The sequence below is a fragment of the Canis lupus genome, chromosome 1 (assembly GCF_003254725.2).
Source record: "Canis lupus dingo isolate Sandy chromosome 1, ASM325472v2, whole genome shotgun sequence".
Classification (NCBI taxonomy): Eukaryota; Metazoa; Chordata; class Mammalia; order Carnivora; family Canidae; genus Canis; species Canis lupus.
Window position 1 is genome coordinate 4,923,085 of NC_064243.1, and position 14,885 is coordinate 4,937,969.

General features: G+C 37.8%; 1 protein-coding gene across 4 annotated transcripts in view; it reads left to right on the plus strand.

The window, feature by feature from the left end:
- LOC112643967 (cytochrome b5) overlaps positions 1 to 10,991 on the plus strand; it is a 37,294-nt gene extending 26,303 nt beyond the window's left edge. The window contains exons 2-6 of one of the 4 annotated variants that reach the window (XM_025422007.3): positions 1,664 to 1,792; positions 3,645 to 3,674; positions 6,625 to 6,647; positions 7,699 to 7,733; positions 9,439 to 10,991. In XM_025422007.3, coding sequence (XP_025277792.1) covers positions 1,664 to 1,792; positions 3,645 to 3,674; positions 6,625 to 6,633 — 168 coding nt within the window. In that variant the 3' untranslated portion in view covers positions 6,634 to 6,647; positions 7,699 to 7,733; positions 9,439 to 10,991. Of the gene's footprint in view, positions 1 to 1,663; positions 1,793 to 3,644; positions 3,792 to 6,624; positions 6,648 to 7,698; positions 7,734 to 9,407 lie in introns of all 4 variants that reach the window. The other 3 variants (XR_007411611.1, XM_025422006.3, XM_049111805.1) reach the window with 3 other exon arrangements.
- Positions 10,992 to 14,885: the final 3,894 nt, after the last annotated feature.

A 14,885-nucleotide genomic window follows, 5' to 3' on the forward strand; every position in this document is an offset into this window, starting at 1 on the left:
CATTTTGAGGGACGCCTGAGTGGCTCAGTGGTTAAAGCATCTGCCTTTGGCTCAGGGCCTGATCCCAGGGTCCTGGGATCAAGTCCCACATCTGGCTCCCTACATGGAGCCTGCTTCTGCCTCTGCCTCTCTATCTCTCTGTGTCACTCCTAATAAATAAATAAAAATCTTTAAGAAAAAAAAAAGTCATTTTTGAGGAAAGATGCCTGATGACGTTGAAAAATATTTTTTTTGACGTTGAAAAATATTTAATGAAAATGCTAAACAGTGTTTATTCGTTAATCTGTGTCAGACACCTATATTAAAGCATTTACTCTTTAAAAATTTTATGGGATAAAAACCATTATTTTCCTAAGTTCACATAGTAGAAGTAAGTAACCACTAGCGTTACTGTCTCTGTCATGTATTATAATCTGTTTTTAATCTAACAAAACCATATGTCTAAGGTAATGATCTCAGTTTTCCTTTAAAAATTGTTCACATATGTACGTGTGTGTATCCAGCCCTATTGAGAAGCAGGGCCATAGGTGATTTCTGCGATGTTTATTCTTTCCTGGTATTTTGCAGTTTTACTATAATATAATGGATAACTTTTATAATAGAGGGGGAAAATAACAAGTAGATTTCTATAGCAGTAGATATATTTAAACAAAGTAGGAGGGGAAACGGATTTCAAAACAGAATAATTGTCCACCTTTCTCTGGAATTGTTCTGTTTAGTTATTGGACATGTACTTTTAAAGGTGATTTGCTTAAGGGCAGGGTAAATTTGATCTAAGGAAATAGTGAGGCTCAATTAAGGTTTTTCTCCCCCATACATATATTTAAGGTGATATAACCAACCACTTAACTTTCTTTTCACTTGCTTGAGGGCTCCGTTCCTTGCCTGAGGATCTCTGGACTTCATCTGTGTCTGTGCCTGGGCCCCTCTTGTCAGTCCTCCTCCCTGCATTGTGACCATCTGTTTTTTTTTTTTCCTGATTAAAGTAGCTAAGAGCACTAAAATATTTCCTTTCCACAAGGGCTTTCCCCCCAAGCCCCAGTGGAGTGTGCTGCTCTTTCTCCCTCGCCTCCCTTGTCCACATCAATAATTTGTCCCTATAGCAAGCAGCTTGAGCAAGTCACTGCTGCACCTGCTTGCTTTCCTTTTTCTTCCTTCTGGAAAGTGAGTTCTTTTGGAGGCAGGGGATGCTCTTGCCTGTCCAACAGGCTATATACGCTGCCTGTACTTGGCTGGCAGACAGGGTGCTTTTCAGAGGTGAGTTATCACACAGTTTCCACCGAAGGCATAGTTGTGTAAGTCCACACTTAGACCAAAGAAGTCAAAGATCAGGGTAAAGGTCAAGAAAAACAATGCTGAGTTTATGGAAAAGCGAAGAAGACATTCCCCAAAGATTAAGAATCTGTTATCTAATGCTTTACTACCATAAGAGTAGTCTAGGGAGATGAACGTCTTGATTATTGGAGAAAGAGTCTAATGAACTTTCAAGAAGGAAATTGAATACAAAAGAGTATACTGTTTTCATCTGTATTATGGAGGAGTTGTACTCACACATTGTCATCTGCCACTTCTAGAGTAGCAATTTGGTTAAAGAAACTGGTCACTTCCTTTTAGATCATTTGCCTGGAAAAGTATTTATTTTTTGTATCTGTCCTTCAAACAGCATCCTGGTGGGGAAGAAGTATTAAGGGAACAAGCTGGAGGGGATGCTACTGAAAATTTCGAGGACGTGGGGCACTCTACAGATGCCAGAGAATTGTCCAAAACATTCATTATTGGGGAACTTCATCCGGTGAGTATCTCATTGGGGGCCTTCTCTTTAAGGCTGTGGGTTGACCTTGCTCAAAACTGTAGACTTGCATATCACATAGTTGAAGCAGAAGTAAAGCAAAAACAATTCCTCCTGATTTTATAGCACCATTCTTGTAATAAAAAAAATCAACCAGAAATTTCTTTGTATTTCCCTGGTTGCAGTTTTCACTGGCACTCAGAGTAAGGACTCTGTAACCCAAGGCCGTGGTAGGGGGACAGAGCCTCTCAGACTGTGAAGTGTCACCAAGCAACAGATTTTAGAAGAGGGGGTTCTTTAACCCAGGATAGGTTTTTTTTTTTTATTTTTTTTTTAATTTTTTGACTAAAATATTTTACTTAAGAAAATCCCTTCTACTGTCATTAGTTTGAGGATATTTTAATTTAAAAAAAAACTGATTTAAAAAAAATTTTAAACCACTTCTGTTAAATGAACAGATAAATAAACTCTGCCTTTTGTAAAACCTACACATTCTCCTCACTCTTCTCATTCTACCCCAGATCGTTGAGAACATCACCTTTCGTGCCAGTCTCTAGACTAACTTTGGGAAAATGCTGGCCTAATTTAGCTTTTATATAAACCTGGGGCTGTAATGTGAATTTAGGCCCTTCTGTGGCAATTCTGACTGACCATATAAAACTTTGCTAATCTGTCAATGGGAAGTTATCAGGAATGTAGCTGAACACTTGGGAAGAGGTAGTGGAGTGCTCCACACAGTGAATCCTATGCTATGCATTCAGCTTTTCTCACCTCTAGAGAGCACCTGGGCCTCTCAGCAGGGTTGCACCATCTCAGTCTTCTGTCTGCCTCACAGCTCCTGTTGCTTCACTGGGAGCAAGCCAGAGTGGGTAGCGATCCTGTTAGAAGCGGCCTAACAAGAATTAGCATAGGCATGTGGCCTCAGCTCAAGTAGGCACTCTGAGAAACCACTGAAAAACAAAAACCTGTATGAAAAGTTTTGTTGGTTAATGGTTTTTACAATGACCATGAATGAAGGAAAGCTTAAAGTACACTTTTTATTGAAGGCCTGAAAATAGGAAACCTGTTTCAGAGCAATTTCCATTGAATGGTGGTGGGGTAGGTTGTTTGGTGGTAGGGAGGTGATACTCTGAAAGAATAAGCTTCACTTACCTGGAGAGTTTATTCACCCACCTATTTTCATCTTCCTCTTCATACTTAACTGAAGTGAAGTAGTTTTATGGTAACCAGGGAGGCCTTCCCTTAAAATGTTTGATTGTATCCTTATTCTTTCCTTTCCAAACCTGTGGGTGTAGAACATGTGGGTTTTCAGGCTGTGACTACAGCATTCTGCATCATCTCCCTACTGGGATCCCCTGTGGTCACCTTCAGGTGACCCTTAATTTGGACTACTTCAACCAGAGGTTTTAAGAAAATTACAACCCTGCAGTTGGGAGATTGCAGGAATTCACTCAGGATATCACACCCAAGTACACACATACAGCTATACACCTATACATACACTCATTTTAGAGGATAGGAGGGAAGAATCTCAGCTGATCCCTGAATTAAAGTTCAAAATCCAAGTCTAATAAATGTATATGCACATCAACATATACATATGATTATCATGGATGATATTCTAAACTTTGGGACTCTAGATTGAAAATTAATCACTTAATCAGCTATTAATTTTTACAGTCAAGTCAGATGGATCAAACTTTTTGATTAACAACCTAGATAGATGAACCCAAAATATTAATTACTGAATATAATTAAAAAAAAAACTCAATGAAAACAAGTGCTTTGGACATTGTACTTTTGGAAATGTTCTTTCATTCTGTAATGTGCCTTTTTTTTTTTTTTTTAATTGCAGGATGACAGAGCAAAGATAAACAAGCCTTCGGTAAGTGTGTCATCTCAAGTGTCTCAGTGGCTGTGTCTGTCTTCACTGTATTTCATACCTGTCAAACTGGAGGACAGAAATCTTTTACCTATTTGAGGCCAGCATAGGTCCCTCTAGGTAAGATGAATATGTAACCTGTTGGCTCAGCAAAATACTTTGTAGATAGACCACCCATTGTGTTTCATTCAGACAGCTTGTGTGTTCTCTTTGTAAGACTCTCAATACATAATTTTTTTCATCATAATTATTAGTAGATACCTTATGAAGAGCTACTTGTATAAGTAGTACTGTGCTGCTAATCTCAAAGATTTGACACAGGCCTTATTTTCAGAGAACTTAAAATCTGATTGAGCAGGGGTCTGAATACTTGAACCTTAGAGGACACTACCCATGTCGTCTTCATCCACTTGGGACATAATAGGTATTAAATAAGTATTTGTTGGGTGAATGTAATGTTAATCAAACTAAATGATAATTTTTTGATGCATTTTTCATTAGGAAAGGAAAATATATTCTACTAATACTTATTTTATGCCCTGGCTCACTAGCCCTTCCCTCTGAGTTGGTCATCACTTATGTTTGAAGATAAATCCCTAGTAAGAATTGATGACAACCAGAGCCCCTGAAAGTACAAGCAGACAGAATAGTTACTGGCCTATAATTAAAGGAGGAAAGTTTTGCTTAAACCACAGAAAGGAAGGATAATTTTTCCATTTTGGTTTCTGCTCTTTTATTAGAGCCCAAAAGTGAGACTACATAAGGCTTGTAGGAAGAACTGGTGAACTCATTTACTAGCTGCTGTTGACAAGACATTGTCTTTAATCCACAGCAAAATCAAAGCAGTAAATCCAATAGTGCATAAAGGCCGTGCTTACCTTCATACCTCAGACAGTGCAATAAGTCTTGCGTAATACTATTTCCTACAAAGCAATTTCATTTCTATCTTCTCTTCTCCCTATTCAGAAAGTTCAGTGTTGGTGATTGGAGTACTTTGGGAAGATAAAAAATGGACTTCCAGAATTTGAATTGCCTCTGTAATAGTTGCTCAGTCTTTGCTGTTGGTTCATAAGACATTAGCACCTTTTTTGAGGGTACTTTTGGGATAACTGAAATCCTGTGATGCATATAGTTTTTGCTTTTTCTCCACAGTCAGGGAAAAAGTATATATTTTTTCCTATTAGGTGTTTAGAATGTTAATAATTTTGGTGCAAATCATTTAGTTATAAAATAAAGATTTTGTTAGGTTCATTACATTAACTTAGATTTAATAATGTAGGTCCAACCATATCTCGAATTTTGATATCTACAAACAGAAATTAGGGCTGAGATGGTAAGCAGGTCTCCTACCATACTGTTACATTTCTGAAAGACAGACCCTTTCCTCTTTTAGAACATATATGACTTTGCTTATGTGAGCAGAAGTGGAGAAAGGCAGGACAAGAACTCAAACTTTCTTTCTTAGAGGCCGTAAGCAAATACAGTGAAAGAAAATACATGACCACTTTTTTGAATTTATCTTTCTTATGCTTCTACTTTGCCAGAAGATAGTGTCCTTAGATAATTTATTTTGTTGTGTCTCTGTATAACCATCTGTCTATCTCCAGGCTGGTAAGTGTACGCTGTGGTCTGAATTTTTTAAATATTGCCACATAAAATATCTAGTTGAATTGTGAAATATGAAGCAACAAAGATTATTATGCCCAAAGGAAAACATGGTGTTTAGTTGCCAAAAAGTAAGGTATTTGTAGACCAAGAAATGATGCATTTTTAAATAAATTTGTATCTATCAGATTTGCTTACATGGAGGGTATCAGTATTATCAGTACTTTTTCTTGGTTGTGGTTTTCAAATCATTGCTGTTTAAGTGACTTTATTTGGTTCTTATGAAAACCCTGTGGGATCCATAGACCTTCCAGGGAAGGTGTAAAAACAGTGAAGTTCAGACCTTGTTACAGGTCACACTGCAGAGCCATGGCAAGGACCCGTCTCATGTTTGGCAGATGTAGTCTCTTAAGCTTCTCCTGAAGGCTCTATACCCCAAAGGCATCAGTGTCCCTAGTATTTTTAGGAAAGCCTTCTAATTAGGGAATATGCTAAAGTAGATGAATGTATAAATGAGATTATTTTGATTTGCAGAAACTTGATGTACTTTGCATGATTTTATGTACAGCTTCTCATGTCCTGATGGAATTAGTAATCATTCCTCTGTGAAATTGAACCCTTCAGGGTCATGAAGTGAACAGGTAGCAGAGCCTGTAATAAAAACCATAGTCTTTTCTCTGCCAGTTGGTTTTTGACATATTTGTTAGTTAAACACAGAAACCCAATTTAGGCCCCTTAGACCACTGGACAGGCGAGACCGTTTCATTTTCCTTTTTCATCAGTGTGGTAAGTGGTTATTTAAACTTGCTTAACTCTCAGGCACTTTTAGGTTAAGAGCCTAACATAATAAACACTCAGAAATGTATATAATTTTTTAAAGTGCAACTCTTTAGAAGATCATGATTGCTGGTGGCAATGGTGCCCTAAGAGTTGTAGCATTAACACACAGGACAGTGATGGAGGAGGAGGGACAGGCCAGCCTAGTTTCCCTAGAGTTGTCAGTATGTTTGTAAAATGCACGTGCTTGGTATAACAAAATAACAGATACGTGTTTGTGTTGTTTACTATTCTGGGCTTAACTTTCTACTGTAACAGTAATATTTTACCTTCAATGAACTGTTGTGCTCCAGTTGCTGAACTTATGTCTTCTAATAGCTGAATAATCATTTTGCATAGTCCAGTGACTTCTGGTAATCTTTGTTAATTTTATTCATATATACAAAATTAGAAAAATAATCTTGCAGTAGTTATGAATACTTTTTGTAGTCGCTAAGATTTAACATTGCTTGAAAAGATAATAAATGTGTGTTTTCTTTTTAAATGATTTATTTCCCCCCCACTGTGTCAGGAATCTTAAAGGCCATTTTCCAGGTTTGTGGGTCTCCTAACTGATTTGCTTGCTCTTCCCTAACAGTTTTCTGCTTTTTCATGGGGTTTCTCTAATGTGCTGCCTCACTGTGTGTGTAGCTTTGCCTCATCGCAGAGTGTGGATTGTTTTGCTAACGGCTTATCATGTGCTTTGGGAAACTGCAGAGATGAGCTCTCTGATGGAGCTACCTTACTTACTGCTATCTCTGAGGCACTAATACTTTCGCGGGTGTGAAATTTCAAAGAATGCTTAAGTTTTCAATCCCAGAAAAGTTTATTTTTCCTTAGGCCTTCATCATTCAGCTGTTTGGGGAACTATGTATTTTTCTAGAGCCAAAATTAGTTCATTTTCATGGTACTGACAGAACTTCTCTCAAAGTTCTGGAAGGCATAATAGGCCAACTGTGAAAGACCCCAGCACATGCACAGGGCATCTTTATTTGGAGGTTTCTTGGCTGGTGACTGTGTGAGGTCAGTCCCTGAAGCCTCCACGTTTTTGAACTTCTTGTCAGAGTTAGAAAAGGCCAGGAAAGGTGTTGAACCAGAGTGTGATAATTTTCATGACAGTTCTTATTTTTCTTTTTTTGATTGTCATGTCTTTTTAACACAATTTGGATACACTTTTACTTCATATAAAATTTAAACGAAATAACTGATTTTATTGAATGTTTCATTCATCCTTTTAGAGAATCAAACTTTTCTTCCTAAAGGTAGTGTTGGGGTTGAGTCTATGTACATGATCTTTGTCTTCAGTTTCTACATTATTCAGATGTGTACTGTGTTGAGGATATTTTATGTAGCCTATTTTTAACTTTTTTCAAATTATCTAGGTTATGTTTGTAAGCGATTTAAATACAGAATTCTTAAAAAACATTTTTCTGAAAAAATGGTGAAATTAGACATTTTAGTGAAAAGTTTATGATGTAATTTTCCCTTTCAATGTGTTTTGGAGAATAGTGAAAAAAATATTGTGGTCTTATTTTAAAATGTTCTTAGTCAATTGAATAAATGTTTAGATGTTCCCTTTAAATTTACTTTTTCTCTTGTATTTCAGGAAACTCTCATTACTACTGTTGATTCTAATTCCAGGTATGTGGTAGTTTTCACTTAAAGTAACTATGATCAGAAAGCCTGCTGAATCAGGGAGGGATTAGGGCCCCTCCCCCATCTGACCCATCTGAGGCTCAGGCTTTCACTGCCCCCCTCAGTGGACATCCCAGGGACATCTCCACTTGGTGCCCAGGTGACTCAGGACGCCCCCTCCTCAACTGTCAGCTCAGACTCTGGACACTCTTCAGAACAACCCCAAATCTCGCCCTCCAGCTGCATCCACCCTATAGAATACACAGAATAAGTTGGGTCTCCCTTTCTCCAGGGTAGTCCTGTGGCCTGCACAATCTTTGATTGTCTAGGCAAACATCCTTTCTATTCAGTATATGATCCATTTCTTATATTGTAGTGATCGTCTCTTCCTAAGCATGGCTCAGTGTTCCTCTAGGTGTAACAATAATCTCTCATTCTGGGACTGGATTTCTGTGTTACAGTCCAAGATCTATTACATTTGTGTCAGCTCTACCATATTGACCTGTATAATTGGCATTTATCTGTCTAGTAGATAAAGATACTTGGCTCCAAGCTCAAAACCACATGTTTATGCCTATTTTATTTTACCCTGTCAAATATAACTGCCCAGTCTCTTGGTGTTCTGGTACATTCCCTGCCTTCAGGCAGTAGTACTTTGCCGTATGTTTCATTGACAGGTCAGTTTTCTGACCTGTCAGAACCTCACCAAGATGAAAGTTACATTTGCAGTTTAAATCTTTTTATTGAACTTAATTTTTGTATGAGTTGATATGTGAAGAGTATTAAAAGATAGAAAGTTTATGACAGAACATAATTGTCTTTATAGGTATTACCTGGTCTAATTCATATTTTACAACCTACAAATTTTGTTTTCTAAGAAATTATAGATTCATAGTTAAATTGAAGATATTCTAGCTTTGTCCCTGGTTTGATCTGCGATCTGTCATTTATAGTGAATTAAAAAACTATGCACTATTCATTTATAGTGAATTAAAAAACAGGCCTGAAACAGTGTGCAAATTAGGCATTTTTCTGAGTTTATACCTTTGAGCCTCAGATTAAGTAGTTTGGGCATGCTCTTGATTTGTTAAATCTGCTGTGCATGTGTAACTATTAGATTTTCAAAACAGAATCATGGAACATAGAGCTGTGGTGCTCATAGCAACCTTAATAATCCTGTGGCTCAAATTCCTTAACTTCATAGTCTCTGAGATGTGCTTTTCTCTTGGTTATAGAGCCTGCTGATGGCTGTCCCAAAATAAGAACCTTGATTTCCTTGTTCTCAGTTCAGTGCTATTTTAAATTCTTAATGTCTGTAAATAGAATAGAAACTGTAAGGAATATTTGCTTTTGTGAACTAATGATACCTTGTAACCCAGAGTTTATGTCCTTAGATAAGTCACTATTCATAGGTAGCATCTGTTGGGGGAGTGATTCATAGCTCTTTGTATAAGTCTATTTATAGAAATAGATTTACGTGGATTGAGGTTGGGGGTCATTAATTTTCTTATAAAGCTAGAACAGTTGCTGGTATAGTAAAGCATGTGTTGCACTCACGTCGCTTTTAACAACTCAGAGTTGACTTTTCATCTAGGTAGATTACAAAGATAATAAAAACCTGCCATGTTGATTTTTGGTAATTAGAAGTAGCCGAGGTTTTGAGTCCTGTGTGTCAAACAGCTGTACAAACATCATTGCTGTTTCTTTCCAGCTGGTGGACCAACTGGGTGATCCCAGCCATCTCAGCACTGGTGGTAGCCCTGATGTATCACTTCTACACAGCGGAAGATTAAACACATTCTCAGAAGCCAGTGAAAGAAAAGACTGCTTTGCACCGGGGAGAAAGAAGCCAATGTTAACTGCTTCAACTGACAGAAACTTTCACCCAAAAAATAATTTTAATACACCAGTTTCCCTTTCTCCTACTTTGAATCAAACCAAAAGAGAACTCTTCTGTTCTTTCTACTCCTGAACTCTTAGAATGTGCCTTTTGTTCATCAACTTTTTTTGATGTTCCATCACTACGTAATTTACTTATTATAGGCGTGATATTTTAAAAATATATCTGGCTTTTAAAATATACCACCCTGTTTGCCCGTCTATATATAATTGTCCTAAACATTTAGAATCTGATTATTTAGCAGAGTCATTCAGTTTGCTAATCATTCAGACCCAAGTAGTCTATATGACGTGAGGAGGGGAATGTCCTTAGATCTCTCCTTCACATCTCCCTGAGCAATTCAGTACCTGCCTGCCCCAGCATAGTTTCCTTTCCCAGGGAATTAAGAAAAGCTCAGAAATGAAAGATTTCTAATTGTTCTACGTGAAATAGATGACAAAAAGAGAAGGTGGCCTGTAGGACCTATGAAAAAGATCTCATCTCTTTTTTGATTAAAAAATACAGTCAAAAGAAAACCTCACAACTGTGAGAGGACATTTTAGCTGTCCCTTCTCACAGACTAAAGATTTACTGAAGAGATACTTAAAGTCTAAAAAAAATTCCTCATTCAGAGGCAAAAACTGTTTATATACTCATTAAGGAAATGTTGATTTCCTATTTTGCAAAAACAAAATTTGAGAGAGATAACGGGACATTTGGAATCTGATTTTTGAAGAAATTTAGCTGGTAATGAACCATGAGGAATTCTAGTATGACTCTGCTCATTTTTTCTTTGGAGTTCCAGTAGGTTAATTCTGTCATTTTTGTTTGTTATTCTCTGCCCCATGCTTTTTTTTCTTCTAAATGTGGAAACTTAAAGGATGAATTAGATTCTAAGTACTTTGCAGTTAATGTATGACTATGCAAGTTTCCATTGGCCTTCTAACCACCTGATAAGCAATAGAGTTCTTCAGAAATAACAAACACATTGGAAAGGAATTTTTAAATTACAGAGTATTGTTTAAAAAGAGGCAACAAACTCAAAATTGAGTCACTTGTGCTAAGCCCATGTCACCAAACCAAGACTGATTGCAGTTTCAGTCTCTCCCAAGAGTGGAATCTTAAGCCAGTCAGTCTCGAATGATCTGGTCAGCACTAGTGGAATAATCCCCAGGAGACACCCTCCCAAACCCATGACCCCTCAAAGGAAGGTGATTTTGCCTGTAACAATCAGCTCTGCTAAAATAATTTCCTTGTCCCACCTCTTTCTGCCCATAGAAGTTTTCCATTTTGTACAGCTCTTTGGAACTTCTTTCTCTTTGCCAGATAGGATATTGCCCGATCTATGAATTGTTGAATAAAACTGATAAGATCTTTAAATTTTATTCAGATGAATTTTGGACTTTAACAGATTGGGTGGCAGTGATGAGATCTGAAGGAAGCTTCTGACAGCCTTGGGGGGTAACGAGAAACACAGGCATGGTACCCCACGAACTGCATTCTCTGTGTTTCTCATCGTTTCCAAGGGCCATGGGCAAGTTCCTCTCAGCTCTGAGCTCTGCCTTCTTTGTGTCAAGCTCCTGACCTAATTGGCTTTACAAGGGTTCATTTGATTTCAGTCCCTGATTTCATGTTGAGAACTGCTGGCAGTCCAGTCTGCAGTTTTCCATCTGATCGGAATCCTTAGCTGTTGGTTAAGTCTCCAATTCCATGTTGCCCCTGGTTTAGTCCACAGTTCTCCATTTGTTTGGTTTAGTCCTGTCCCCAGTCCCATGCTGGGAATTGCTGGTGGTTGCCAACTGGGGTCAAACTGAGTGTGACTTAAGCTGGCCTGGATCCAGCGTGTTTTGTGTAGTTAAAGGCTATTGCTACTGGGGTCTTGGAAGCCAAAAGCTGCTTGATTGTTGAGTATAGGTTGAACATTTAAAAGCTGTTAGAATGCTTGCCACCCAACTTTATCCATAAGTTGGTCACACAACAGGTCAGATTGACATTAGGTCACCCGCCAACCACAAGAAAGTCTCCATGCAGTAAGGTACACTGTAAAACCCACACAATCTGCAATCCACGGACACATCCCCTTAGGTATTGGTTTGGCTCCAAAAGACACAAAGCCTTAGCTCAGAGTTGAGCACGCCACCTTTTGATACAACTGCTTATTTGATGTCTAAGAACTGCGGTCCCGGAAGCTGTAGATATTTACAACAAAGTTTTACTAAATAGGATCTGGAATTATAATGGCCATTATGAAGAACATTCCCAGTAGACAAGATTCTGAAAACAAGGGCTCACAAACCAAACAGAATGGGTTACTTCAGGTTATGGGATATCCTCCTCAGATGTCTTAAACTCCTTGGTCAAAGGGTGAACTAAGAGGCCATAGTCGAAGAACTTCCTATACCCAGGGAGGATCCCCAAAAGTTTCCTGAAGAATTTAGAGTCATTACCAGGGCCAGTGAGCCCAGGCTTCCAGATCTCTGTGAGCTTAGGCACATTGCTGGTCAGCGCTGAGGAAGCCCAAAAATGGATGCAGGAAGCAGATTGGCATAAACCCGAAGATATTTAGGAAGCAGATTGGTGTAAACCTGAAGATATTAAGGATCCTTGTTCTTAAACACACTTACCTCATGGACCAGAAAAAGTTTATAAAATGGTGGTTGACCTTTTAAAAGCCATTCTCAGAAGGAATTTTCCCTGCCTGCCTTGTTTGGTTTATTATTCAAAGAAAAAAGATGAATCTGTGGCAGACTTTAAAGCCTGTCTGGAAGCACTCTTCCTATGGCATTCCCATTACATACTATAAACAAGGTCACCCAACATGCTCTGCTGCCCTATTTGTAAATGGATCTGTTCTTGAGACTAGGAGACTGATTAAAAATAATAATAACCAGGGTGGAACTGAGCTCCCATCAGTCTGACAGAACTTATGACTGCAGCTGAGTATTTTGAATGGGACTTGGAAACAAGACCGTAAACAAAGTTGGTCAAGTTAGTGGCCTTATGGATCCCTCATCTACTCTCAAAAGAGAGTTCCCAGAGTTGACAGGACTCTGGGAGATTTTTTTGGTAAATGGCTGTTATTCCCTTAAACAGCCAAGGAAAACTGAAAATGAACGGAAAACCTTGCCAGATTCTGGTGGATAACTGAAGCTACACTCTAAGACCACTTGGATCCTGTGGATGAGGTCTTGGGAAAACTGGCAGAGGCTGGCTAAGGGTGAGGGTCCTTACCAGAGTCAGCTCTCCTGGATCTCTGTCTGCAGTACCTAGTTGAGAGGGGAAAATAAAGTCCTTGAGTTGTCTTTCCAAGTCCAACCCACTGGTTATTGACTCCTTCTCCTTCTCCCTCTCTCCCCCAGTGATAGGTCTTCCCTTCTCCCTTGCCTCATTTTGCGTCCCAAGAACCTACCTGGCTTTGGTTTCAACCTGCCTTGTACACAACAGTTGTCATTTCTTCCTTTGGACCGTCTTTGGGAGTGACTCTCTGGATCTAGGGAAGATAGTCATCTTTTCATGCTTTTGAGGGGGAGCCCTCTTACATCTGAGAGGGGATGTTCAATACTGCCAAAAATACTTATTGTTTGTCCTAGCTGAAAACTAATAAAATATTTAAAGGATTTTTGTAAAGTACCTCTGTGGTCAAAAGATGGCCAAACTGGAAGCTGATATTCATTTTCTGATAGAATTTTATTTTAGGCCTTCTCCCCTAAGCTAAAATAAAACTATGCATCCAGAAGGAAAGAAGAACCTTCTGAAGGCTTTGTAAAAGATTTACTAAAACATCCCAAAGACAAACAGGTCTAAATACAGAACATAAACATCTTTAATTTTCATCTTAGTTGGAAATCCTCTTCCTGATATGAAACAAATTGAAGATAGTGTGGTTAGATGGACACATCAACCCTTCGGTAGAATTAGGCAGTAATCCAATTCTTAGAGGAATTAAAAACAACTGTCCTTATCTTACAAATCTTAGTAAAACTAGAAATGCAGCTCTGGGAACAATTCAAAGTTCATCTATTGTTACCAGTCCTGAAACTGCTTTGATTGCTCTCAAAAGGCTTGTAAGTATTGTAAAAAATTCTGACCTTAAGAAACAAAGTTTCTTCTGGGAGGAACCTGCTTTTTTTTTTTCCCTGTGCCTTTGGGATGTAAATGTTCTAACGGGTCTTCTCCTGGCAATCCTAATTAGGCCATGTCTTTGAAATACAAACTTCAGGGAGGTAATTCTTACCAGAAGAAAAGCAAAAGGGCGGGAGGGAAGGTGATTGTAAACGTAGGCAAATGAATAAGTGTCTTCTCTATAAAGAGCTTTAGTCTCCTGAACACATAACCTTTACTTTTTCATCTTCCAGACACGCGATTTGGATCCATCTAGTGAGTTCTGCATTATCCTACCTATCTCATGGCTAAAGTCTTAAAACAAAAGCTATTAGGTCTCTGTTTTCTTTTGTCTATATGTATACATATGTTTATATATACACGTATTGTACATGTGTGGTATTTTCCACCTCCAGATGATATTGCCAAAATTAATTTATAAAAGAGCTCTATTCAATTGACATAAAGAAAATTAGATGGTTATATGAATAAAGTATTCATGAAATTCTCAAAAATATAGAGACCTAAATGCTTTTTGAGATCATGTGATCTAGGAAAACACTCAGTATTAAAGCTGATTAAAATTAATTAGTTTAATTGAAATAGACATGTCTGTAGAATTATCAACGTTAAAATAACACACACATTTTTTCTTCTATCTGGATTTATTAAGTAAGTTCATGTTATCTCAGTTTATAAAATCTGTCATCAGGAAAAATGACTGGGTATGATATTTAAATTTTCATAAGTAAACATAATTGTTGAGAGAACAAGTGAACCAAATAGAACTAAATAGAGTAAGTGTTAAGTGGGTCAGAAGTTTTTAGTTGAACTTTTTAAATAAATCTTTTTGGTAACCTGAAACCTTGAAGTTTTGTTAAGTTAAATTAGTCATTGAATGCCTAGATCATTACTTAAATAAAATATTGAAATTAATTTACTGAATATGGATACCCTTTTCTACTTTTTGGCTTCTAAAGACAACTAAAGCTATTTGAATCTATGAGTAAATATGTTTTGTGCCACAGTGAGAAAGCGTGTGTTTCTAGAAAATATAAAATGTATTTATGAATTTGCCAAGCCAGAGCAGGCTAAAGTAAAAGCTCACAATTGTTAACTTCCTGGTTTTCATCAGAAATTAAGGTTTTTTTAAGCATTAAAAATTGTAACGTATGTAA